The 26,894-nt window shown below is 34.9% G+C and overlaps 2 protein-coding genes across 2 annotated transcripts; both read left to right on the plus strand.

Moving 5' to 3' along the window:
* The first annotated feature begins 1,822 nt into the window (after positions 1-1,822).
* On the plus strand, positions 1,823-11,104 carry LOC115213776 (NADH dehydrogenase [ubiquinone] iron-sulfur protein 3, mitochondrial). Its single transcript, XM_029782611.2, has 6 exons — positions 1,823-1,975; positions 3,956-4,021; positions 4,140-4,387; positions 6,481-6,606; positions 9,673-9,792; positions 10,824-11,104. Exons 1-6 carry the CDS (start codon positions 1,915-1,917, stop codon positions 11,001-11,003), a joined length of 801 nt encoding a protein of 266 aa, XP_029638471.1. The 5' UTR covers positions 1,823-1,914; the 3' UTR covers positions 11,004-11,104.
* A 5,367-nt stretch (positions 11,105-16,471) lies between these two features.
* On the plus strand, positions 16,472-26,800 carry LOC115214677 (cytochrome c oxidase subunit 6B1). Its single transcript, XM_029783759.2, has 4 exons — positions 16,472-16,622; positions 25,244-25,324; positions 26,045-26,159; positions 26,656-26,800. The coding sequence occupies exons 2-4, from the start codon at positions 25,257-25,259 to the stop codon at positions 26,707-26,709; spliced, it is 237 nt and encodes a 78-aa protein (XP_029639619.1). The 5' UTR covers positions 16,472-16,622; positions 25,244-25,256; the 3' UTR covers positions 26,710-26,800.
* Positions 26,801-26,894: the final 94 nt, after the last annotated feature.

The following is a 26,894-nucleotide window of genomic DNA, read 5'->3' on the forward strand; positions in this document are numbered from 1 at the left end:
ATAATTGAGCTTAACGATACAATGCCTCGGGCCTGATTCTCGATCCATACACCCAAAAGCCGTCCTATTTTAAGCTTCCATTAGATCTTTGAAAAGATTTAAGAGCAACTTTTTCAGCACTTAATTTTCTTTCAATTACCACGTACGTATTGCTCCTACTGTAGACGTTGCGAGCACTAATGCCTGGCAATGTGGCTGATTTTTTTCTCTCGCATCAAGCCTTTTAAAAAATATTGTGGTTAATACCCAGTGTAATCTATTTCGCACTATTACCTTCAGTTCCAGTTAATGTCTTCTTTTCAGATATCTTGAATTTAATAACGCGCCGATCAACAATTATCTACTGTAAATATATATTTGAAAAAGCAGCATCAGAGAAGGAATTGTTTTATGTGAGCCATTTTTTGTTTTATTCTTACGGATGTAAGAAAATGAAAAGGTGAAAGAGTGAGGTGGAAGGAAGTACTGTTTGATTACAGTTAATTGAAGGGCTATCAGATTCATCGACACTTCACCCTTTGTACCTCTGACTTAAGCCAGGAAAACTCTACGCTCTACTTACAACACACACGCACAATATATGTAGCTACAGACAATTCGATCGTGCTGATACTTTTATTGCCGTTGTCAGTCGGTTAATCAAATGTTGGTGGTTTGGTAGTAATGTTGGCGTTGGTTGTAATGATTTTCATGTTGGTGATGATAGTGATAGTGGTGGTGGGGGTATTATTGTTGGTAGTGGTGGTTATATTGTTGTTGCTGATTGATTTAAGTCACTTCCCGTTGACCTAAGTTCACAGACGTTTTACTCAACATCTAAGATACATTACAGTACTACATTATCTCATGTGATTTAAAAAAAATTTTTTATTTCCGATGCAGTTAGTTATCTTATTTGTACCATTGTTGCCGTTGTCATTGGTTACTAAAGGTGTTTCTGGGTTGGTTATGATGGCGGTTGTATTGGTTTTGGAGTTGATAAATTGTGGTAGTGGTGAAGGTTGATGTGTACATGTGCGCGGTATATATATATGAACGTATGGATGGATAGATTGATGATCCAACATGCATGCACACACAAATATTTGAACATATATATATATGTGTATGTATCGTGTTTATAGTTTTTCAAATTATTAACTCTGGGAAACGATCGCTTGGCTGAGAAGAAATTATAGTTTTAAAAGACTATTTTCCAAAATTAGTGGTGACACTTTAAAATTCCCGTAAGCGCGAAATCCTGTAACCTGAGGAAGCCGTAATGTGAAGATTCCTGTATAGGCGCAGGAGTGGCTGTGTGGTAAGTAGCTTGCTTACCAACCACATGGTTTCGGGTTCAGTCCCACTGCGTGGCACCTTGGGCAAGTGTCGTCTTCTACTATAGCCTCAGGCCGACCAAAGCCTTGTGAGTGGATTTGGTAGACGGAAACTGAAAGAAGCCCGTCGTATATATGTATATGTATGTATATATGTGTTTGTGTGTCAGTGTCCCCCAATATCGCTTGACAACTGATGCTGGTGTGTTTACGTCCCCGTAACTTAGCGGTTCGGCAAAAGGGACCGATAGAATAAGTACTAGGCTTACAAAGAATAAGTCCTGGGGTCGATTTGCTCGACTAAAGGCGGTGCTCCAGCATGGCCGCAGTCAAATAACTGAAACAAGTAAAAGAGTAAAAAAGTAGTGTATTACGAGGTTCCCAACTTTTGTCAGCTTTTAAACATATGAAAAAATTCTTTCATTAGCAGAGATAAAAAATGAGAGTAAGTGACATTCATACGTTTTCCTTGGAAATAAATAAATATTATAAAACGAAAAAAAAAAAAAACACATCTTTCGGGAGGTCGCAACTAAACGCTAAAGAACTCGCTCAATAGTGACTGCTAGTGTATCTGAATCTCCTTGGCAGGAGAGCGATGGCGGCGCATTTGCGAAGGTTACTAGTCTCGGCTTCTGCCAATGCATTACGGCGATCGGGTAAAATATTTACTCTTGTTTAAAGCTTAAATTTAAAATTTATGGTTTGAGAATAGAATAACTGAAAAAAATGAGAGAAGTAGTAATTAATTGGTATTTCAGTATGTTCCATAGATAATATTTCTTCATTTAGTTTTGTTTAACATTGAAGTTTGTTAGAGGGCATTTTCTGTTTGTAAGATAATTATTGAATTTTTTTCCCAAATCTATATATCTTGATGCTATGTTTAAATAATTACTGATCTTTGTCTTTGCTGTTATTTCTATTTCACCTATCTATTTGTACTTAATATATTTATGTATAGATTTACTAACACAAATACACCTGCACCTCTTCAATATAGGTATCACGCTATTCTGACAAATATATAAACTTACAAAATTACTTATACTTCTCTTATAAAGTAACGATTAATAATTAATTTCATTTATGTCTATCTATTTGTCTCATTGATTCTCTGTATCCATATTAAGATTATTTTCCTGTAATTTAAATCAATTTTGGTATAGGTGGATAACCATAACAAAAACAAGGGTAAATTATGACAAATCTAAAATTATACATGTGTACGTTATATTGTTAAATATAATGCATCACGTATATGTTAATTTACGTAATATATGTATATAAGTATTCTAAAGTTTGATTTTTGATAAGTAAATTCCTGTCAGTAAAACTCTGAAAACGAATAATGATCTCTATCTCGTATATTATTAACGTGTAACACAATCTGTCGTGTGTATAGTTCCTTTATTTGTCAGGCGGACCCCAAAAGAACGTTACAATAAGAACTAGCAGTCGAACTAAAGGAGTTTGACCGCACTAGCATAGGGCAAGACCAATAACAATGACCCTGTATGTCGTCGCTCGATCTGCTAGAAATAGCAGTCAAATCATAAACCTGTTGCAAACTACAGTCGCCTAAATTATTCCCGTCTCATCCCTAATTTAGGTCACTATGCTTTCGCAGCAATTATCCCCACGGTTGATCAAGTTAGGGTTTCTCAAACAGGATACCGGGAAAAAATTCCAAGGTTATATTTTATTATATTTCGGGACTGACACACGCACTCTATATTCGTTCTTTACTTCAGATTTATTTTATCATTGTTAATTTTATATTATTGTTCTTATTTTACGTCCTATGTCTGGAACTCTTTCGTCACACATCCTGTGACCTCTTCAGCGACTCTTCATCCCATCTGATTTTTATATGAAACATTCTCTCTCAAAAACAATTGTTTCATTTGATGTATTAAAATTTGAGTGGCCAGAGTTATCCGGAAAATATAGGTGTAGGTTTAGTGATATTTTCAAATAATTGTCTAAGGATTCTGTGACATAATGTTTAGAAGACCTCTATGGGTTTTAAAACAGAAAAGGTGTAGTTACACGTAAAATGACAATTTATAAAAAAGAGAATGCAAAAGAAGTATGTAAACTGGTTTTATTAACCGAATTACCATAACCCATTAGCGCCAATAGTCCTTTTTTTTAGGACCGAAAGGATAATCCATCATATTTTGGAGTGTCTTTCAAATATTGTAATGCAATTTTTTAAAAATATTTAGTATCAGATAAAGTTGTATAAGAATAAGATTTTTGGTATTTTATTTGTTTCAGTCATTTGACTGAAACTTTGGTCTTTGCTAGGTTTGCTTTTAGGCTTCTTGATTACAGGCTTTACTTCCATGTTTGGAATAATAACATCATATATTTTAGAACATGCATGCACATAAATCAATAAGCACACAACACTTTGTCTCATTCTTTGATTGACAAAACTTTCATTCCTACCTTTTGTTGGAAGGACATCCAACTCAGAACATGTACTATATAATAAATAGATACTAAACTGATTTTCTGGTATGGAATCAGACTAGGATGATAACTTTTTGTTTTGGACTGCTAGTGATATTAAAATTCCATGTTTGTTATTTTTATAATGTTATTATTATATTTTCCGTTTCAATTATTAGCTTTCAGAACAAATGTAGGTGCCACTCAACTGTACCGATGCCAAAGTACAGTACAAGAAACTCGACGTAAGTAAAGATTTTTATTTTCGTGGAAATTCTTAATTGTAAAATACTTATTATAAAAGCAAGAAAAGTAAAATGAAATTAAATGTTACATCTATTTTTTCTTTCTCTTTTTTTATAGCTACAATTAGGCCTGAAAGACCATTAGAGAAGAAGGCTCTATTTGACTTTGGTGAATATGTTGGGAGTTGCTTACCAAAATACGTTCAAAAGGTTCAGCTAACTCATTCCAATGAGCTTGAAGTTTTGATTCACCCGGATGGCATTATACCTGTCATAACTTTCCTCAAGGATCATCACAATGCACAATATTTGAATATTGTTGATATTGCTGGTGTGGACGTCCCTACAAAACCTTATCGTTTTGAGGTAATCATGGTCTTGATTTCTTTTGTCTTGGTTTCATTGTTTCAGTTGATCATTTTGATTTGTTCAGATCTTACTTTGCTTGTATGAAAAGCCAGTCATTAAAAGCTGATTGGTACACCAATCTACAGCATTTAGATATAGTTCTGAGTATCTAGGCATATCTCCATATCAGATGATTTAAATTGTAAATGAAAAGTGAACAGGCATCAATACCTTGTCATTAGCTTCTTTAACAACATGCAATTATCTAATTTGCATGGCAATCTAAATTATGCTGTTATGCAAATATAGATGTTTAAAAGATACTGGTTAGAACAGTATATAAATCATAGCTATTTCTTGAAATGTCACAAAAATATTCAGTTTTGAAATAGTGACTAAAGAGTTTTTGTCGCAGTGCCCAATTTTATCTCATCAACCCATTTGCTTCAATTATGTTACCCTAGATCTCAAAAAATTCCGTCTCCTTGTGCTCTGTCTTCGTCCAGTCTAACTCTGGTCTCTCTCTCTCTCTCTCTCTGTTTCGATAACCACTTGCTTCTTCCAACACTCCCCGTGCTCTCACCCCACCCTATATAAAGTAGCTCATTCAGATTCCCCTATCTCATATTTAATACCTCGCCAAACAGACAAGAATACCAGAAGATGTTCAGATAAGAGACTTTGTTTTCAGCTAGCACACATTTAAACCTCTCATTTCAGTGCAGATCATAATTACCTTCTTATTTCAGTTCGTTATTCTATCTATTTCATTATCTATATAAACACAGTTTCATCTTCCATGCTGTATGTTTAGAGAAAAGAAAAAACTTAAGATCCCTTTGCTCGATCAAACTCCCCCTCTTTCTCTTTGTCTTTCACACCTCTACCTGGCTTTCATTGACATGGAAAAAGACTTTGACAGGGTCCCCTGATCCCTAATCTGGTGGTCAATGCAGAAACTAGGGATAGATGAGTGGTTAGTAAGAGCTGTACGAGCCATGTAGGTGAGGGTTGGTAACGTGTACAGTGAAGAATTCCTGGTAGGAGTAAGGGTCCACCAAGGATCAGTCCTCAGCCCCCTCTTATTCATTATAGTCGTTCAGGCAGTAACAAGAATTCAAGACAGGATGCTCCTGGGAGCTTCTCTGTGCTGATGACCTTGCTCTAATAACTGAGTCACTATCGGAACTAGAAAAGTTTCAGGTGTGGAAACAAGGTCTATAATCAAAGGGCCTTAGAGTCAATCTAGCAAAAACTAAAGTCTTAATAAGTAGGAAGGCAGGCAAACCACAAATCCCTTCAGGTAGATGGCCCTACCTGATGGTCTGTAGAAAAGATGTACCTGGTGTAAGCTATGAGCACATAAGAAGTGCAGCAATATCAAAGGAAGGCTAACTAGGGAGATAGATTTTGTGTGTGACAAATGCTCAGGGACAATGAACACTGAAAATGTGCAGAAAACAGCTTCCGTCACATTCCAAGAGAAAAAACTATAAGTAGTCGATAGCTTCCGTTATCTAGGTAACCAAAACAGTAGCCGGGTCAGTTGCTTATCCATTTTATTGCATTTCTGCATCTTCTGCTGATCTCCCTCATTAAATAAACATGTCTTACTGTCATGTTTAATCCATAAATAAGCTGGTATCAGGAAGGGTATCTTTGTGAAAACTGTCAAAGGAATTTGTTTTATCGTAATAAAAATGAGCACAACAGTCATAGAAAACTGACTCTGCAAAGCACTCTTTCTATTGAGATTTTAAAGATTGTCTTTTTATAATTGGAATTATTACATATTGGTTTCAAATTTTGGTGCAACACCAGGAATTTTGGTGGGAGGGAGTAAGTTGATTACATTAACCCCAGTGCTCAACTGGTACTTATTTTATTGACTTTGAAAGGATGAGAGCCAATGTCAATCTTGGTGGAATTTGAACTCAGTAATGACAGATGAAATGTTGCTAAGCATTTTTGCCTGGTATGCTAATGATTCTGCCAGCCTGTCACCTTAGTAATTATTACATATTAATAACCTTTCACTATGTACCTTATACAATACTTTGGGGATATTTATACATGTCTTTAAACAATTTTTATCTGCTTTGTATTTTCAGGTTGTGTATATTCTTCTTTCCCTGCGTTACAATGCTCGAATCCGTGTAAAAACATACACTGATGAACTGACCCCTCTTGACTCAATTTGCTCTGTTTTTGCTGGAGCCAATTGGTATGAAAGAGAAGTAAGTTACCTGCATGAAATCTCTAAATTTTCTATGAAATGTTGATATTTTGTGAAATGAGTTTGAATAGCATGTTGCATGTAATATGAGGTTTGTTCTTCTATGGGGCCATTAAAAATAATCTATTGGAATAAATTTAAAACAATGCTAATAACACTTATTGGCAACAGTACAATTGTATTTAGAAGTGGATACAGTTACATCTAATCTTAAATTAAGAATTCTTTAGCTTTGCTCTTCTATTTAACTTTACATAATTATCTTAGTTCATAATTTTACCCTTATATTAGCAAATAGGCTGTGTTAGGTCTGACTTTTAAAATAACTGTGATAGTTATTCTTCTTGTCAGTTACAGAATTTTGAAGAATATGAAATATTACTTATGTCTGTGAAAATAAAATGGAATAAAAGATTACTGAATTGATCCAGTAAAATAGAATATAGTAAAAATGTATTTTCATTCACAAACCTACTTTCATGCTCATATACATCTATCTTATCTTGATAGTATTTGTGTTGTGTATATGTGTTAGAGGAGTATGGCTAATTTCAAATGAATTATACAGATAATCTGGATTAGAAAAGGAGTTGATGAAAATATTCTCATCAAGTTTATACTTATCAATCAATGCTTTGCTTGATTTTTTTAATTAGAATTATTTATTGATTTTTTTCTATTAACTGTTTATTTGATGAGAAAGTAAATAAAATATATAATGTCTGTCTTCCTTGAAAACATTAGTGATCTAAGTTTAATTGAAATAGCTACAGCTTGACTTAATGTCAAGATTTATTGACTTAGGTCCACTACATATGTACAGCAGGTTTAAATATAACCAGGAAATAGTTGTTTGTAAATTCCCAAATTTTCATCTCAACTATCCTTTTTGTTCAAAGTTACAAAGAAATTCAGATTTTTTTGTAAACCATGTGTTTTTTTAGTATGAAACAGATTTGGGGGTTGTTTTGATATGAGGGTGAGTCAAAAAGTAATGCCATTTTGTTTAGGTTAGGTATAATTATCAACACAGGAGCATGTATCATACATCAAAATGAAGCTGGTCCTCTGTGGATCACATCCCTATTTCTCAACATAGTCACCGTTTCTCTCGATATCAATATTCCACCCTTTGAATGAGAGCATGTATTCCTGCCCCATAAAATTCTGTTGACTGTTCTTTAAGCCACTTCTTCACTACAGTTTTCACTTCCTTGTCACTGAAATAATGTTTGTCTCTTAAACCCTGTTTCATGGCACCGAAAAGATGATAGTCTGAAGGTGCTAAGTCTGGTGAGTGTGGAGGTAATCGAGAAGTGGCTCAAAGAACAGTCAACAGAATTTTATGGGGCAGGGATATATGCTCTCATTTGAAGGTGGAACATTGCTATCGAGAGAAACAGTGATTATGTTGAGAAGTAGGGATGTGATCCACAGAGGACCAGCTTCATTTTGATGTATGATACATTCTCCTGTGTTGGTAAATATACCTATCCTAAATGAAATGGCATTACTTTTTGACTCACCCTTGTACTTTGATACATAATTCTCAAAGACTGCAGATAAAAGTGATCAAGGTTAATAATCACTGCTTGAGAATAACTGAAGGGAAAGCAGTGATTGTTATGCTCCATAAGTAGGAAAAAAGATATAGGTAGGAATTAAATATCATGTAGGTAGCATATTTTTTGAAAAATGTGCTTTTTGATACTGATTTACAGTTTGTTGAAAGATATATATTAAAGATAGAGGCAGGATTAATACTGAGCAGTAATATTTATCCCCACTTAAAAGTAGATGTTCCATTAGAACAAACTATATTGTGGTAGTTACCATGAGTGAAACTCACATATTGGCTTTTGGTGCAAAATTTACTCTTGTTTATATTGCTAGTGAGGAGATAAATTCCCAGCACTGAGATCACCAGATCACATGATTTCAACCTTCTTTGGTCTCATCAATGATAGACGTTTGACTGCTAGAGATAGCAAGGATTCATCTCCCCGCCAGCAATATATAGAATAACAATGAGGGAACAAGAAATGGTGAGGTCTCAAAGGTGCTGGGTCATCATTATTTGAGATGACAAATGATAGCGTTGACATGTCTATGATAAACCCTTGAAAGCATAGAGAGACAAGGGGTGAAGTAGTGATGATTATGTATGTGCTTAGAAACACCTTCCATTGTTAAGTCACCTAGATAATAGAAGCCGTCTAGGTAGCATTCTGGACTACTGAATTTGTTTTATTGGTGATATTTCAGTTAAATACCCCTGCACAATTGCTAATCCACTTAAAGTTCTTCTCTGTGTACCTACTTTATCCCATTGTTCTCCTTGTACATTTATAGTTTACATTGGATTCACCATATGCATTTCTTTCCTACTACTTTCCTGCATATCATTCAACTATTTCCAGATGGTTAGGACGTCTTGTTTTCTTTCCTACCAAGTGAAACTATTGTCATTGTTAGGTTTACCTTAAGATATCTTAATTCTTGGTTTTGCTTCTTCATTTGGAATTTCTTCACTATAGTATAGCGAAGAAATGGAAATTCACAAAGACTCTCTATCTTAAACTCCACTTTATGGCCAAGTGAACTATAATAAAGAGGAAGGCAGCTGATTACTGGAACTTGATGGATACCTAATTACACACTAAGTTCCTCACTAACTTTCACTTTGCTGACAGCATCTCTGTATATGGCTTGCACAATTCTCATAAACCATTCACCTATAGTTTTCTTAGTAACTGCCAGACTGTTATAGGGCATAGTAATGTGTGAAAGGCCTCCTCCGCATAGTGAATGCTATATGGAGTGGTTTGCTCATTATTAAGTACTTCTCTTATTGTCTCACAGGAAATTAACTGAGTACGATAGATAGAAATACTAATATATCAGAAGAAAATGTTTCTCTTTCACTTTATATATATATATATATATATATATATATATATATGCACACACACACACACACACATGCACATACATACACACATGTATATGTATGTATATATATATGTATGTACTCTTTATTTATATATTTAAATCAACTTTATTTTAGATTTGGGACATGTATGGAGTATTCTTTGCTAACCATCCTGATTTGCGGCGCATTTTAACAGATTATGGTTTTGATGGCCATCCTTTTAGGAAAGACTTCCCTCTCTCAGGATTCACAGAAGTAAGCTTTTGAAAATATTATCTTAACAACAGTATTCTCTCTCTCTCTCTGCCAAATGGTTGGATGCCTTTCCTGTCTGCCTCACTTGTTTACAGGCAAGGTAACATTTCCCATGACTAGGCATGTTTATCTCAGAAGATTGGATATGAGCAGTGTCTTTTGTATGATGGTGATGCTCGTTTACAGTCATCACAAAGCTATAGTAGAATATATTTATCCAAGGTGTTGTACTGTGGGATTGAACTTGAGACTACACCTGTGGATTTGACCAATCTTTTGAGCAACCTGTGGTCTGATTTGAATATGTCACTACAAGTTAACAAAAGATTTTTCAGTTATATCAGAACAATATTGCACTGGAATTCAAATAACTCTATCAACTGTGGCTCTGAATCCTTTACCAATATTTCAAGTATTACAAACCTTCTCTTCTGTTGTTGTTCTTTAGCCTAAGTTCAACTTTGATTAAGCAACTCTCTGATCAAAGTTATTCTAGCCATGACCACCCACTGGATAAGCAGTATTCTAACATCTTGTCTGCTGAGCAATTGGTACTGTTTTGTTTGCTGAGTAGTTGTTTAACATATTACAGGAATACATTTTAGATTCCAAAAGAATAAAGTGTTTTATTTGTTGATTTGAGAAGGAAGAACAGCTAACCAAATATATGATCTTAAGTCATTGCAGCTTGGTGAACATCACTGAAACTCACAGGGGTCGTATATTAAATTTCCAGTTAGTCACATATTAGGTTGATTGTGGTTCGACTTTCATGTATCAGTTTACAAACTTATTATTGCTTCTTCAGTGTTTTATTAGGAATTCTCTGTTAAGTAGCTGTTTACTAAATATGTGTTACTTTAGGTTTTAAGTAATTTATTATACTATTTATTTGTTGCTGGTGTTATGGTACTATTATGTTTAGTGTTATGATACTATTATGTTACTATTTATTTGTTGCTAGTGTAATGATGATGATGTTCTGCAACAAAATATTAATGTTGAATATTTTGAATTAACTTTCTTTGCAGGTTCGTTATGATGATGAGTTACAACGTGTTGTCATTGAACCCCTGGAAATGACGCAAGAGTTTCGTAAGTTTGAATACAGTACACCTTGGGAAACATACCGCAATTTCCGGGAAACAAGCGAAGCCCAGGAAATTGCTTTGAAGCAAGTTGAAAGTGGAAAAGTTGAAGAAAAGAAATAACTACAAACACTTGTTAGAAAGTTACAGAATCTTTTAATAAACAACAGACCATATACTGGATAAATTAAAAATAATGATAATAAAATTAGGTTGTAAATAAACCTGTGAGTGATATTTTTTCTTTTCCTTGACGCAAGGGTAAAGACCCTGTTCGGTCATAAATGACCATAGGATTGCACCTAGAAAGTTATTGCCTGAGGCACAAGTCTGGGCACAGTTGTTTATGGAAGACCAGCAGTAGTCCATGCATACCATACCTCCCCTCTCCATGTCACCAATGTTATTGAAGGAAAAGGTAAAGGCTGATACAGCTTGGCACCTGTGATGCCGCAACTCATTTCTACTGATGAGTGAACTGGAACAATATAAAATAAAGTGTCTTGCTCAAGAATACAACGACACAGCCTGGTCTGGGAATCGAACTCACTACCTCATGATAGTGAGCCGGACATTTTAACCACTAAGCTGTGTACTTTCACATTACTGTTAAAAGTTTTGAATTAATCATGCTTTACCTTGTAGCTGTGAGATTTTGATGAGAGAACAGTTAATTTTTTAGAATGACATTGCAGGGTAGGTGTGAGAAACCAGATCTGGCCAGTTTGAATATAAAACAGTATTTAGCCTGGATATGGCCGGTTTAAATACTAAAGGGTTAAACAGAAGTAATGTCATGTTTGCTCAGCTGATGTATGGCTTAGTTGTAGAGACCTGATCTCTACATTATTAAGGAAAAATTTGGGGATCTATAGTATTGGAGAAGTAACTTAGTTTCAAGGATTGTTTTCCTATTTGTCTTCAGTAAAGAAACTTGGAATTGAAATATTTATTGATTTCTGTCACGAGAAGACAGATTTTGAATGAAAGACAACCACAACTTAATGAAATATTGGTTTCAAATTTTTGCACAAGGCCAGCAATTTTGAAGGATGGAGTAAGTTGATTACATTAACCATAGTACATAACTAATACTTATTTCATTAACCCCAAGAAGATTAAGTTCCATGGCAGAATTTGAAATCAGAATGTAAAAGCAGGGCAAAATGCTAACCATCCTGCCAGCTCACTGCTTTTACAGTCTAATGAAGTATTAAAGCATATAAGTAATTGCTGAGATTAGTTAATGTTTTTGATATTTATTAAGTCAACAAAGTTTAATATAGGCATTTTTGAATCTTTTATGTGCTTTTATCATTGAACTGCAGCCATACTAGGGCACTGCCTTGAAGGGTTCAATGCAGTGGTTCTCAAAGTGGGCGGTACTGCTTCTCCCCGCTCCTTGGGGGCCATGGAAAGATTGAGTGTGTGTGAAGAAAAATGGGGCGATAATGGGGTAGCCAAAAGTGGGGTGCGATAGTGTTGCAAAAACAAAATAATTGGTTGATTAGGTTAAGTTTTATTTGAGAAATACAGTTGTTTTGAATGTGTTGCAGAAATGGTGTAGGTTTTTGGTGGTGAGCGTGGGGCTGAGGGCTAAAATGTTGCTGTATATTACTAGAAAAATGCAAAATTTTTGCTTAGATCTGTCGAGCATTTACTCCCTCAAACCCAGCAAACTGCTATTGTTAAAAATTTACAAAAATCCCCCATTTTTGGAGTTTAGTGGGCTTCAGGGAGTAAATGCCCTTGGTTAATCTCAGCAAAATTTAGTATTTTTCTTGTAATCAAATATAGTAACATTTTAGCCCTCAGGCATTTTCAATTTTCGCAATTTTTTATTTTCACTTTACCCTACTATAGAAGACACTTCCCCAAGGTTCCACATAGTGGGACTGAATTTGAAACCATGTGGTTGGGAAGCAAACATCTTAACACACAGCCATGCCTGCATCTATATGGCCATGCCTGTGTTGTTGCTACATATCATTATGAGGAAAATGGTTATCTTTCTACCAGTTTGAGATTGCAACAGCTAATGAAATGAAGACAACCATAAAAATTTCATAAGTTTAAGTTATTAATACCATCTTTTGACCTGAGAAAATGTTTTACACTTTGATTAGTTTGGTCTCCATAAATATTGCTTTCAGGGCTAGTAATTTCATGGGAAAGGGTTAATCAATTACATTGACCCCAGTGCTCAACTGGCACTCATTTTATTGACCCCGAAAGGATGAAAGGCAAAGTAGACCACAAAAGAATTTGAACTCAGAACATAAAGACAGACAAAATACCACTAAAATCTCCATAAATATTAAAACTTTTTCTGTCTCTAACCTAAGTCAGAAAAATTATATAAAATTCCGATTTATAGGTGCAAGCATGGCCATGTAGTTAAGCAGCTAGCTTTACAGCCACATAGCTTTGGGTTCAGCATCTTGGAAAAGTGTCTTCAACTACAGCCCTGTACTGACTGTTGGAGGTTGGTGAGAGAGGTGGTTGTAGGTTGGCGAGAGGCAAAGACATTATTCTGCTTAATGAAGGCATCTGGGAAATGTATAACTGCTGTCATTCTCAGAAAAACTTGTTTTATTGTGAGAAAAGCGTAAAGTGAAATTTGACAATCGAGGATCGAACCCACACTATGCCTGCATGAAGCAACTAGAAAACCTTTGTGGAATAAAAATTTTATCCACTGCCATGGAAAATGTGTAACTGTAAAAATGCAGAATTATCGGAGTAATGGGCATTCAAAAAAGAATGTATGTATGAATGAAGTGTTTAAGGTTTAAGATTCAAATTAAGGAAGTGCAATTATAATGTTTAGCAGTTCAAAACTGTGAGTAGTGAAATGCAGTATTAGGTTGGCTAATGAGAATCAAATATTGATCACTTCGCGAAAATCTGCAGGTGGTATGGGTTATTCCCCTTGGATTGTTTAAATAAAATATTAATGTGTAGTAGATAGAAGGATCCATTGGAAGGGCCCAATTATAAATTTTTTTCAACAATCTAAGTATGCCAGGAGGTTTCCAGACATGAGTTCTACTTATGTGTCAAATAAAGTATAAAAGTGATATTGTCTACAAACATTAGAAATATTTCACACAAAACATCAATATTCAAAGTAAATGAACATAATGAAATGGGTTACTTCCCTTGAATATTTAAAAAATATTGTACAGGTGCTATGGGTTATTTCACTTGGGTGTTTAAAAAATTAGCTATATGAGGTAGATATAACGGTCCCTCCCCTGGAGGGACCTTTATATCTGTCTCATATAACTGAGTATGTCATGAGGTTTCCAGACATGAGTTCTGCTAACGTGTCAAGTTTCATCAAAATCAATACAATGATGTAGGAGGAATTAGCTCACAACGCCACAAACAAACACACGCCCATTTTCCACATATGTAGTATATATATATATATATATATATATGTATATGTATGTGTATATATATATATATATATATATCTATACATATGTATATATATATGTGTATATATATATATATATATATATATATATATATATATATATATATATATATAAATATATGCATATATACATACATATATGTACATACCTCTATATATATGCATACAGGACATCAAAAAAACGTTGAACACAATGAGAAACAAAAACAGAGAAATGAGACATACAACATAAAGAATTTTCCCCTTCTTCAGTCGTCCCTATTTCATCTACTCCGCATTTCGAAGGTAAGGACAAGACTCGACTTTGTTTAAACAGTCCTTCCCGCAAAGCAAATTAAATAAAATTTGGGATTTTTTGCGGAGGGTGAAAGTGATAACAAGAACAGGACAGTGAGAACAAAACAGTAAAAACAAACGGTGAGGGTTGTTAAGCCAAGATGATAGAAAAATTATTATGAATGCTAAGAAGATGAACTTATGAAGGAGACAGTATAAGCACGTTGTTGTCTTTATGAAGGTGGTGGTCAGAAAGATTCTCTTTTGTCACGTGTCAGTGGCGAGAGAATCAAGGAGGAGGAGTGGGAGAGAGGGAACAGTGTCTATCTCTCTCCCTCTCTTGTTCTTCATCCTTTCTGGTTTTCTCTCTCACCCTTCCCTATTCTTCTCCTTTCCTCTTCACCGTTCCCTCTCTCTCACTCCTCCTCCTCCTCGACTCTCTTGCCACATTCAACAGAAATGTCTGGGGAAAACAAAATTAAGTTTCTGTAATCTGATAATTTCAGTTTTGCTATATGCTTGTCCATTGGACTGTCTCACACTAGAACTTTGAAGGTATATATGTTTAGTAAAAATGAAATGCTATCAAAAGATCATGGTTATTTCTTACACAAATGAAATTTCAGCTAATTCAATTCACAAGCAAATGAAATATATCCTTTGATGGTGAGTTGACATCAGTCAAAAGAATATTAGATATTTTAGCCAAAATCATCCTACAGAGAACAAGGAAGCTGCTATGCTGTACTTGACTTGCAGGAAATAGCAGCAAAGTCTCTCTCAAATTACATCAGAGAAAAGAATAACATATTCAACAATGTAGTTGTAGATATATGGGTGGGGGTGGGTGAAGGAAAATGTGCTGGTCATGGCTGAAATAGCTTTGATCACAGACCTATTTGATCAACGCTGAGTTAGGACTAAAGAACAATCAAAAGAGCAAATAGAAAAAAATTGCAAATTGGTAAAATAAACTGACAGAAGTTTTCAAGAAGTTCTTCAGCAGTTACTGAACTGAAGTGTATTCCCATCTTTATAAATTTAAATACAATAATCACAGTTCTTTGTATATCACTTTATGGTGTTGTGGTAGTAGTGCTTGCTAATACATGCTTCTTCTGTGCTGCGTCCTGCTTTTAGTTTTTTCCATCAGGTAGCTTTCTTTTGTGGAAGTGAAAAGAAGAGTCAAATGCATGTCTCTTTGCTACCAAAACTTAGGCCTTCTCATGGCCACATGTAGTAACTGGTTTCTAGCTAATCTGTAGGGGTTCTCAAAGTAGCAGTGAGTAGGTATACAGGTCCACTAATGAGTGAGTATGCCTGGTGTTACTCATTCGCTGTCCCAGTTAAGGGGCAATAGCATGGACAAACAGAGCTCAGCCATGAATAGCAATGTTAGGGCAGACAAGGCTTAGCTATGAATAGCAATCCATCTAGAAGGTCATTAAGAGCAAAAAACCTATGGGTATTTTATCTGCATGTTATCTGAAAATTTTGGGGAAAAACGTGGATAAAGGAACATCTCGAAAATGGCTAGATGCAAATATTGAAAACCATTCCGTAGAGAATAAGGGTACTTTAACGTAGTACTCGACTTGTTAGAAATAACAGTCAAACCTCCTTCACGAGATTTGACAGCTGGGAACAGCAGTCAAATCTTAAGTTTGGAAGAGTCTTTGATATACAAAAAGGCAGAATGATCACAACTGGAACGCTGTCCCTTTAAATTCAAGTTTTATTGGTTTTATCTGATTAAGGAACTAACGCTTTTTAACAGAAGCACAAGGCGATACATTTGTGGAGATATTAAGTTAATTTTAAGAAGCTGGACTAAATCAAGATCGGCGGGAGTCGAACTTAGATTGAGAAGGGAGGTAACTAAATACGGTAAAATATCCCCATCTCTAGACTAAGAGCAGAAAAGAGTGGTTTGCTAAGGGCGATAACTCTTTACTTCCTGTAACAGACCATCTTCTCCAAACAACTTTGTCTCTGTTCTATCGGAGCTTCTTAACATTTCCGTAAGTTTATTTATATTTTTCACAACTACATTAAACAATATTATTTATTATAAATAGAGAAACAATCTCTTATTTTTATAATTTCATTCCCTTTTAGCTCTGTCATTTGTTTTTCGTTAGTATTTAACAAATAACCTGTAGTGACCTGTCTAGCCCAGCTTGATAAACCACAAGGTCATAGTGACGGACACATATGAAGGAAACTAGCTTAATTTTATTTAATAACTCACTAGTTAATACTTTTGTTACATATTCAAGTTTTTATTTATTTTATCTTTTATTTATTAATTTCATTGCAGTTATCATATCAGGAATTAAGTTAATCCACCATTCTTCCCAGTCACGTCTCCAACCATTAGATTATTAGTTTTTTTCCTCATTTTTCTGTCGCGCTTGTCTTTTTATGATTCCATAATTCCATATTATTTTATTTTAAACGATAACTTTTATTTTTAATCTTCACTTTCATTATTAATTATTGGTTACAAAATCGCACTCAAAAATTGTCTGTTTTGTCTAACCTTGAAGACCCACCTCTCTTTTATCTATTCCTGTTTGTCACGTAAACACATGATTTATTACGTTTAAGTGTTAGAATGGATTTAATCATTGTCTAATTTTATTTTACCCTCCTCTTCTAAGATAATTATTTCTTTTGTAACTTTCAAGAATTTCATCAGTATAATTATAATTAGAGCTCTGTTAAAAGAAATCTTCAATATCATCATTCATTTGCTACGGCCAGGAACTTCGGTATGTTTTCATGTATGAAAAAACGTTTTTATGAAGAGGCATGCAAGGACACTTTGTGTTATTAGGGTTAAAAAAATATCTATTTCTAGTTGTGATAATAATAGAAACTTGAAAGGCGACACTGATGAGTTCATGTGCCGCGAAAGTATATTAAAAAAAATGTAAAAGTAATTGAAGAAGCTTTATAGAAGTTGGATTTCGTTCAATTGTTCTCAATATTTAACGCTGATGAACAGTTTGAAAATCAACTTGAAAAATATCTATATTTCACATAAGCTACTTTACTTATCTATCTACCTGTTTCTGCGGCTAGTTTTAACGCACGGTTCCCATTCTCTTAATACGGAAAGGACACATAATACAGATAACGTAATCATAGATTTTCTTCTAAATTAATTGTATGATATGGATGGAAAGCCTTTGATCCTAGGTCTGTTTCGACCAGGGGTGATATGGGGCTAATAACAACAATTATAATACTGTCCTAAGTATACTATTTCTCCTTTAGACAAACTTAGAAATAATAGCGTAACCTCAAACATTACTAGACAGCACATGAAATGAAATTCATGCAGAAGAGCTGCTACTCCTATGATCTAACAAAGGTTTCCTTGCACTGCTCTACCATGGCCACCACTACAGTCTATATTTGCACAGGTCCAACGTAGTCATTTGAACGACTAGAAATAACAGCCAAATTTCAAATTATATCCTTCTTAACTGAAGAAGTAATCACATGGTATAGACCTTAAATTCAAAGTAATCATATCTGGAATGCTTTGATCAGAGTCCGATTCATGGTAGATCTGGGGTTAAATAAATAACAGCAGTTGTGTGAGTCAACAAGGAAGCTTTTATTTGGTTGCTTATCATATATGAACCAAATCTTCAAATCAAACCTTACTTTCTTAATATGAAGGACACGTTCACTACTGTAGACCTTTTATCTTCCTTTACTGGTTTCATTCAAAAGATTGTGGCCATGCTGGGGCATCACCTTGAAGGGTTTTAGTTGAACAAATCGACCCCAGTACGTTTTTTTTTATGTTTGGTACGTTTTCTGTCGATCTCTTTTTGCTGAACTGCTGCGCTACAAGGACGGTTGTTAAACGGTGGTGTTCTTTCAGTTTACATCTACCAAATCCACACACGGTTTTGGTCAGTGTTGGTCTATAGTAGACACTTGCCCGCCCAAGGTGTCATACAGTGGGTGGGACTGAAACCAGAATTATATGGCTGGGAAACAAACTTCTTTCCACACAACCACGCTTGTGCCCAGATACATAGTTTAGAAGGAAATAAAATCTGATTATAATGTCTTTAATCATAGGTTTGCTTGAGTAGAACTGATCTAAGGCTAAACAATACTAGTCACACAGAAAATAGACCGTGGGAGAGCTTCTGTGGAGTTCCTCAACCTGTTAAAAATAACAATCAAATGTTCCTCAAATTACATCCTGCTGTCATAAAAGGGAATACTTTGAAAAATGTATTCCTGATTACATTATCTAAAATAATTTAGAATAGTGATGACAAAAAACTGACCCAAAATGATGATTGTATCTGGTATATTTACTTTTGATCGTAGGTCTGGTGTTAAAAAACAAATAGAAACAGCTAGGACAGTTAAAACATTGCAAAACTGATTGCCTTTAGTAAATGTTAGAATTCTATAGAAAACACAGTTAGAAGGCTTGCAAGCTGATTCTTTTTTTTTTTTTAATCTTAATTCCTTTAATATATCTTATCATTTAGTGTTGAAAAATTGTATTTTGCATTTGCTTTTCTTGATTCATATTAAATCAAATCCAGTTAAGCTTCCGTTATTATAAATCATTTTAAAAGTGGTGAGCTGGCAGAATTGTTAGCATGCTTGGTAAAATGCTTAGCAGCATTTTGCCTGTCTTTACATTCTGAGTTCAAATTCTGCTGAAGTCAGCTTTGCCTCTCAGTCTTTCGAGTTTGATAAAATAAGTACCAGTTGGGGCTGATGTTATTGACTTATCCCATCCCCCAAAATCACTGGCCTCTTTATTATAAATTATTTGTGCTGATGAATGCTGACATAAAAATGTCACTGCAGTCAATGCATGGAAACTATTGCTCTATATTGATACTGTTGAAGATTTTTCAGTAGTCTGGTTGCAGTAACCTGTCTAAATTTACTGGTAAATCAAAGGGGTCAACACTGTCTGTTTTATTGCCTACTTTTAAAGGACAAGGACACATTTAGTGTAGATAATGTAGTCCTATCCAGGAACAGATAAACAATCATTGTGGCTAAACTCATAATGCTCAGAGGAGACAGATTTGACCTTCCTCACCAACTGAAGAAAGTCAAATTCCAAGACATGGTTCATGTGGCTCTCATCAAAGGATTACAATGCAGTCTTATTCCCTGTAGAAGTTGATTATCACAGTTTTTCTGCAAGATTGGTGTACTACCTCCACCAGATAACTGATGAAAGCTGCCAAGGAGATAGTCATGGCAGCTGAAACCATCTCAAGGTGGTTGTGGTTGATGAGACTGCAGATGGCACCCTTCTGCTGGTGAGGGCTAATTCAGTCTTTGCTACTCCACTCAAGCAAAGGGTACATGCAAAGGGGTGAAATGCTTGTGACCCTGAGATACCTGCTGAAGATTCAGAAAGGTTTCTAACAGTGCAGTAGCTTCAATTACCACCAGGAGAAGAGCTTGTAATATCTTTAAATAGCTCCTGCAGTTTGTACTTGGGGTTTGCCCCAAATGAAACTAAACTCTTTTATTAACAATTGTTTTACTTATAATTTAATTAGACTGGTTTCCCTCTGGTTTCCCAATGTTTCTTTCAGTTTTGGAATGCATTTTTAGAGTTAGTGCATATTTCTCTAAGCAAATTATTTTTAGTCTCTCCTGGTGTTTAAATTGAACCTTTCAGTGTGGATTTCAACTTTGAATACAAATAAAAGTTTGCAAGGGGTTGATCTAGTAAGTAACATGACTGAAAGATAAGAAAGGTCTTCAGCTTTGCCAATGAATCAGGGTTAATGAGTGATATGTGAGTGGGGGCATTAGTGTGGTGTAGTATCCAGATTCTGTTTGTTTAGGCTTCAGGTCTATTCCTTTACATTGCAGAACATTACTTTTCATTGTTTACCTGACCATGTGGAACAAACTCATGATGTTGCTGCCCTTCCAATTAAAAAGAGATGATTCAACATCAAATTACTTTCACATTTAGATGTACATCCATATTTAGTCATACTTGCCATCCACTTTGGTAGAATTGATACTGGTGCTGGTACCACATAAAAAACACTGGTGTTGGTACCACACAAAAAGCAGCCACTACACTCTGCAAAGTGATTGGTCTTGGAAAGGGCATTCAACTTTTGAAACCATGCCAGAAGAGACAATGGACCCTGGTCGTCCCCACCCCCCATGGCCCATGCCAGCATGGAAAAACAAATGTTAAATGATGATGATAATTCAAATAATCAAGCAGTTCCTTACTGATTGACTGGTATCCTTTTCATTTTGTTCATCTGTCAGTAAATAAAAGCTGCACAGATTTCCTGGCAACATGATGCATATTCAATTTTTCTTTTAAAATTATGTAGAATGAACGTTTATGTGTGTTCACTTGTTTGGAAACTGGAAGGTCAAGCAATGATTTCTGTGGATCACCGTATAAATTTTTAATGATTTTTAATTCATTATTATCCAAGTGTAAAAAGTTCAACTCTTCATTTGCCTTGTTCTTAACTCTACTAAGTTCTTCAATAGATTTTACTCTTTTCTTACCACTTTCATCTTTACAGCATCTATTTTCATCTTTATCATTTTGCTGTGTCTGATCATCTCTTCAGCTCATCCTTCATCAATCTATATCAGTGGTTTTCAACTGGAGTCCACTTGGTCCTTGGGGTTCACATAATATTTTGTTGCTAAAATTTACATGCAATAAATTGCTTATACTTCCTACAATGCACAAAATATTTTAACAATTTTTTTTTATACAATTCCTAATATATAATTATAAAAATACAGCAGGATTTTATTTATATATATTGAATGGCACTGGAGGTCAAGTTAGAGTAAAAGAGGGATCAGAGGGGTCCATAGGCAAAACATGGTTGAGAACTATGATCTTTATGTTTTGACTCATTGAAATTAAAGAATCTTTTGTACGAGGTGATATCAAAAAGTTCTCAGATTACCGTAAATCCTCGAGTATTGTCTGCCCTTGAATATAATACGCAGGGGATTTTTAGGGGGCTGTACCTCTGAAAAACCTAAATCTTGTGTATAATATGCACCCCTTCTCTAACTTGAGTCAAGGAGGTCTATATAACGTCCTTGGTTTGTAAAAATGTATATGGTAACGTCCTTTATTATTATTGTATATATAGCATAATGCAAACATGTAGCATTTTTGTGCATTTTGTTTGCAGAAAATAAAGAAATAACAATAATAACGTTTAATAAATGTTGCTTACTGCAAGTTATGGATGATTCTTTTATGACTTCATTGCTTTCAGGCTTAGCTTAAGGTATTTTCGCGACCGACATCACAAAATGCGTCTGAATAAACATTGCCGGACAACAAATAGAGACTTGAACATTGCTTAGAAAATAATTTTCATTTTTAATCTCGTGTATGATATGCACTGGGTATTTTGACCTTTAAATTTTGGAAAAAAAATGCGGATTATACTCGAGGATTTACGGTAGTTATGTTTAATAAAAAATAACTTATTTACCTAAATTTTAACATCATCTCCCTCAAAATAGTCACCTTGCACAACAATACACTGGTCCCAGTGTTCCTACCACTTCTGGAACCTTACCTGGAAGTTGTTTTCCGTAAGCGAGTTGAGGACCTTCTGTGATTCGCTCTGGATCTTGACAGCGGTGTTAAAATGCTGACCTTTGAGCTGCCTTTTCATTTTGGGGAAGAAGTGGAAGTTTGCAAGTGCTAAATCTGGCAAATAGAGTGAGTGCTGAAGTAATGCCATGTTATTTTTGGCAAGAAACACAAGTGCAGAGAGCTTGTTTACAGGCTGCATTATCGTTATGAAGAATCCAATTTTTTGTGTGTTCCACAGATCCGGTCACTTTAGCTGATTGTCCTCCCTCAAATGTTTCAAAATGTTGCAGTAGAACTCTCAGTTGATGGTCTGTCCCTAGGATGAAAATTTTGATGCACAATACTGCAGATGTAAAAAAAAAACCCCAAAATCAATAAGCATGCTCTTGATTGAGCTGCAGCTCTGTCATGCCTTCTTCGGTTGTGGAGATGACGGGCTCTTCTATTGTGACAACTGCTCTTTCATTGCTGTAAGCTTGCCAAAGCACACTTAATGTCTCTGTGGCAGACTTCCCAAGTTTAACACAAGATTTCACATTGGCTCTTTTTTCCAACTACCTGTCCATGACGTAATTGTAACTATAGCATACATGTGACAAAAACACATTTTACTACTTGCTAAGTAAACTCAGCAATGTCACTCGATGTGTTCACGCACACATACACACACATGTTTGTTATGTCATAAGAATTTAGAAATTTTGAAAGAATGTGAAATATTTGATTTTTACTGTTAACCCAATATTTACATGTTATTATTTATGGCTTTATCTAATTTCAAACCATGTCCTTTAGCTATTTAAGGTCATTGGGGGTACCTCCAACATTGTATTTCTAATGCAATTTCAATTTCATGACATCCTTGTTATTGTTCAAAACTGTATTTTTCAACCAGGGTCCATGTGTCCCTTGGGGGTCCAATATAAGATTTGGTTAAAATTTATAATACATAAAATATTTTAATAATTTTTAAAAAAATAATTCCAGTGTGGTAAGAAGCTTGCTTCCAAACCCCATGGTTCTGAGTTCAGTCCCACTGTATGGCACCTTTGGCAAGTGTTCTTCTATGTCCTTGGGCTGAACGAAGCCTTGTGAGTGGATTTGGTAGATGGAAACTGGAAGAAGCCTGTCGTATATAGTCTGTGCTAAGTAGCTGGTGTTAGAAAGGGCAACCAGCTGTATATATATATATATATATGTGTGTGTGTGTGTGTCTTTGTGTCTGTCCCCCCACCACCACTTAACAACCAGTGTTGGTGTGTTTACGTCCCTGTAACTTAGCAGTTTGGCAAAGGAGACCGATAGAATAAGTACCAGGTTTAGCCAAAAATATTAAGTACTGGGGTTGATTCATTCGATTAAAAAATTCTTCAAGGTGGTGCCCCAGCATGGCCACAGTCTAATGACTGAAACAAGTAAAAGATAAAAATATAATAGGGTTCTCTAAACATTGAATGGCTATGGGGGCCCATCTGAGTAAAATAGGAATTGAAGGGGTCCTTAGGCAAAAAGTAAAATGATTGAGAACCACTGGTTTAAGTAAATGAAGGGGTGATTGAAATGTGATGTTTTAATTACCTTCTGGATAGTAGTGTAGCTAGAGGTGGGGACACTTCACCCCAGGTGACTTTTATGTTGGTGGTACTTTTGGGTCTGCTTTATAAGCCTGTATATTGTGGGGATATTTAAGAAAATAAGTTGTCATGATCAAACATTTCCCAAGAACACAGGTTTAGTATCCAATTTTCCATGCATTTCTGAATATTGTAACACTTTTGGAGAGAATAGATTTTTGTGGTTTTCATCACTGTTTACAATTTTGCTCCAATTGTCTTCAAATTTGGTATATGGATTAAATTTTGTATACTAATTATGAAAATGAAATTCATATTTCCTATAAATCCATAATTAAAAGTTATTAGCCTTTAAAATATTCAAAATTTGGGTATTTTATTTAGCCAATCAGAAGCGACTATTTTACATATCACTGTGGCAAAAATTTCTTTTTCCATAATAACCAAAGCAAAGAAGCACCATGTGTTGCATAGCTGATTGTGAAGAACTGTTTCCATAGTTACCAAAGATGCTGTGCATGTGCACAAGGAGGAGGAGGAGATATGAAAAAGATAATTTATTTTATAAAATTCTAGTTCAATGTTTTGACATGCCAATGCCCCCCTCCCCTGCCCTTGATGATGGAAGAAGCAGCATATATTTAAGAGATGAGGAATTATGTACATTATTTACATTTGACAGATATTTGTCCTCATCATCACTTTAGTGGTTAAGAGCACGGGCTACTAACCCCAAGATTCTGAGTTCGATTCCAGGCAGTGACCTGAATAATAATAACATCGAAAAATACCTTGGAAATGAAAACCCAGGTTCGAAATTTCCCCAAGACACCTGATGAAGGTTGGAGGGAATATCTGCTGAAACGTGTTAACAACTAACAAAATGAGGACAAATATCCATCTAATGTAAATAATATAAATCAGTCCCAGTACTTACTTTTTCTTAAGTCTTGATCTTATTCTATTGGTGACCATTGCCAAACTGTTAAGTTACAGGGATGTTAACTGCTAAGTTACAGGGATATTAACTATCAAGGTTATCAAGTGGTGGAGTGCAGACAAACATAGACACAGAGACATACCTTCACTCATATATGTATGTATACACACACAGACACAGCAAACTTCCACAGTTTCCGTCAACCAAATTCACTCACATTAGTTGATCAAGGTTTATAGTTGAAGATACTTGCCCAAGGTGCTATGCAGTGGGACTGAACCGGAAACATGGTTGCACACTGAGCTTCTACATTTTACTAGTACTTCATTGCTGACACACTATATACATCTTTTATGAGGTTAAACTGCAACTTTGTTTTGTTTTCTTTTTGTTGTTTACTTTGTATCTTCTCACATTGTTCTGGCCTTATGCAACAACCTTCTGTAAAGTTATGCCATGTAATGCTTCACCAGAACTACCATGTTTTAATCTTTCTAATTATAGTTTACCAGTCAACATGGCTGAAGAAGTAAAGCTTCAAACTGCTCCATTTGATGCAAGGTTTCCTAACCAGAATCAAACCAGGTAAGCTAAAATTTGTTTATGTAAATAATTTTCATTAAGCCAGATTGAGTAAAGGTTCTGCTTACAAAATTGATTTAATATTGAAAGGAAATATATGAGTGTCAGTCTAAGTTGGTTGATAGTTTTCATTTAATCCTTGGACATCTTTGAATTAATCAGGTACAATCTTGTAGCTTTGAGATTTTGGTAATGTGATTGTTTATTTTTAGAATGACATTGTAGAGTGGATGTGAGAGGCTGAATCTGAATAGTTTGAACATAAAACAGGAATAATATTTGACAACATATATATTGAGCACATAATTGATATAGCTTCAGTTTGCCTTATACACAAAAACAATTGTTCTATTTCATAGCTGAATGCTTAATTCTTTACCATTCAGATTACTCAGTAAAATGTGATGCTTATTTATTCACATTACTATGAAGTAATCACATATCTCATAGCTTTGGGAGTTCAATGACATGATTGTTTACTCTTAGAATAACATTGTAGAGTAGGTGTGAAAGCCCTGATCTGGTAACATAGAAGTAGAATATTTGGGCCAGATACGGTCAATTTAAATGTTAAATGGTGATTCAGTACTCAAGTGTAGAAACAATTGCTAGTATTGTCATTTGTTAAAAAAGTCTTTCAGTATTACTTATTCCAATTTCTGAAAACAAATGTCTTCGCATCCACTATTTTCTTATTGCTTGTGTTTTAATATTTTTGAACAGAAATTGCTGGCAGAACTATGTAGACTATCACAGATGTCACAAAATCAAGGGAGAAGACTACGAGCCATGTGATTACTTCAAGAGAGTTTTCAGGTCCATTTGCCCAAATGCTTGGGTATGTACATATTTTTTCTTGCAAATATGCGTGATTTTAATAAAAAAAAAATTTAATATCTACTTTTCTATGCTTGTATGGGGTTCACTGAGGCAGATTTGCTATGGTTTGATAACCTTATCACCAGCCCTCACCAGTTTCACAAGGTAATATTTCCCCATGAACGTTTTTCATGGAAGACTGGAAACAAACGATACTGATTGTATGTTGGTGACACTCGTTTACAAGCATCACATGTCAAGAGAAGCAGACACATGCACGTGTGCACACACATGTATACACAGACACATGATTGGCTTCTTTTAGTTTGTGTATCAAATTCACTCACAAAGCATTGGTCAGCCAAGGGCTATAACAAAAAACACTGTGAAAGGTAGTGTATTTTGGGGTTGTATCCAAAACTACAGTGGTTGGGAAGCAAGCTTCTAAACCACACAGCCATGCCTGCATATATAACTTTTATTTTATTAACTCGGGTATGTTTTTTCTTTTTCAGGTTGAGAAATGGGATTCACAAATGGAAGAAGGAGTATTTGCTGCCAAAATATGATAGTCTAATTTATAGGAAATTTTTTTCATTAAAGACTTACTTTGTGAACTAATAGATTCTTGAAGCTTGATTAAATAAATTTATTAAATGATGTACTTGTTATTTTGGAGATTATTAAAGGGTTTAACCATGGGATGGTTAGCTCAGAACAGATGATAAAAGTTCAAAATCATGTTTTCTAGCAT

This window comes from Octopus sinensis, linkage group LG1 (genome assembly GCF_006345805.1).
Source record: "Octopus sinensis linkage group LG1, ASM634580v1, whole genome shotgun sequence".
NCBI classification, from domain to species: Eukaryota; Metazoa; Mollusca; class Cephalopoda; order Octopoda; family Octopodidae; genus Octopus; species Octopus sinensis.

Coding starts and splice junctions, on each gene's coding strand:
- LOC115213776 (XM_029782611.2), top strand. CDS start 1,915: ATGGCGGCGCATTTGCGAAGGTTACTAGTCTCGGCTTCTGCCAATGCA. Junction 1,976..3,955: donor CAATGCATTACGGCGATCGG/GTAAAATATTTA, acceptor TTCAATTATTAG/CTTTCAGAACAAATGTAGGT. Junction 6,607..9,672: donor CCAATTGGTATGAAAGAGAA/GTAAGTTACCTG, acceptor ACTTTATTTTAG/ATTTGGGACATGTATGGAGT.
- LOC115214677 (XM_029783759.2), top strand. CDS start 25,257: ATGGCTGAAGAAGTAAAGCTTCAAACTGCTCCATTTGATGCAAGGTTT. Junction 25,325..26,044: donor CCTAACCAGAATCAAACCAG/GTAAGCTAAAAT, acceptor ATTTTTGAACAG/AAATTGCTGGCAGAACTATG. Junction 26,160..26,655: donor CCATTTGCCCAAATGCTTGG/GTATGTACATAT, acceptor TTTCTTTTTCAG/GTTGAGAAATGGGATTCACA.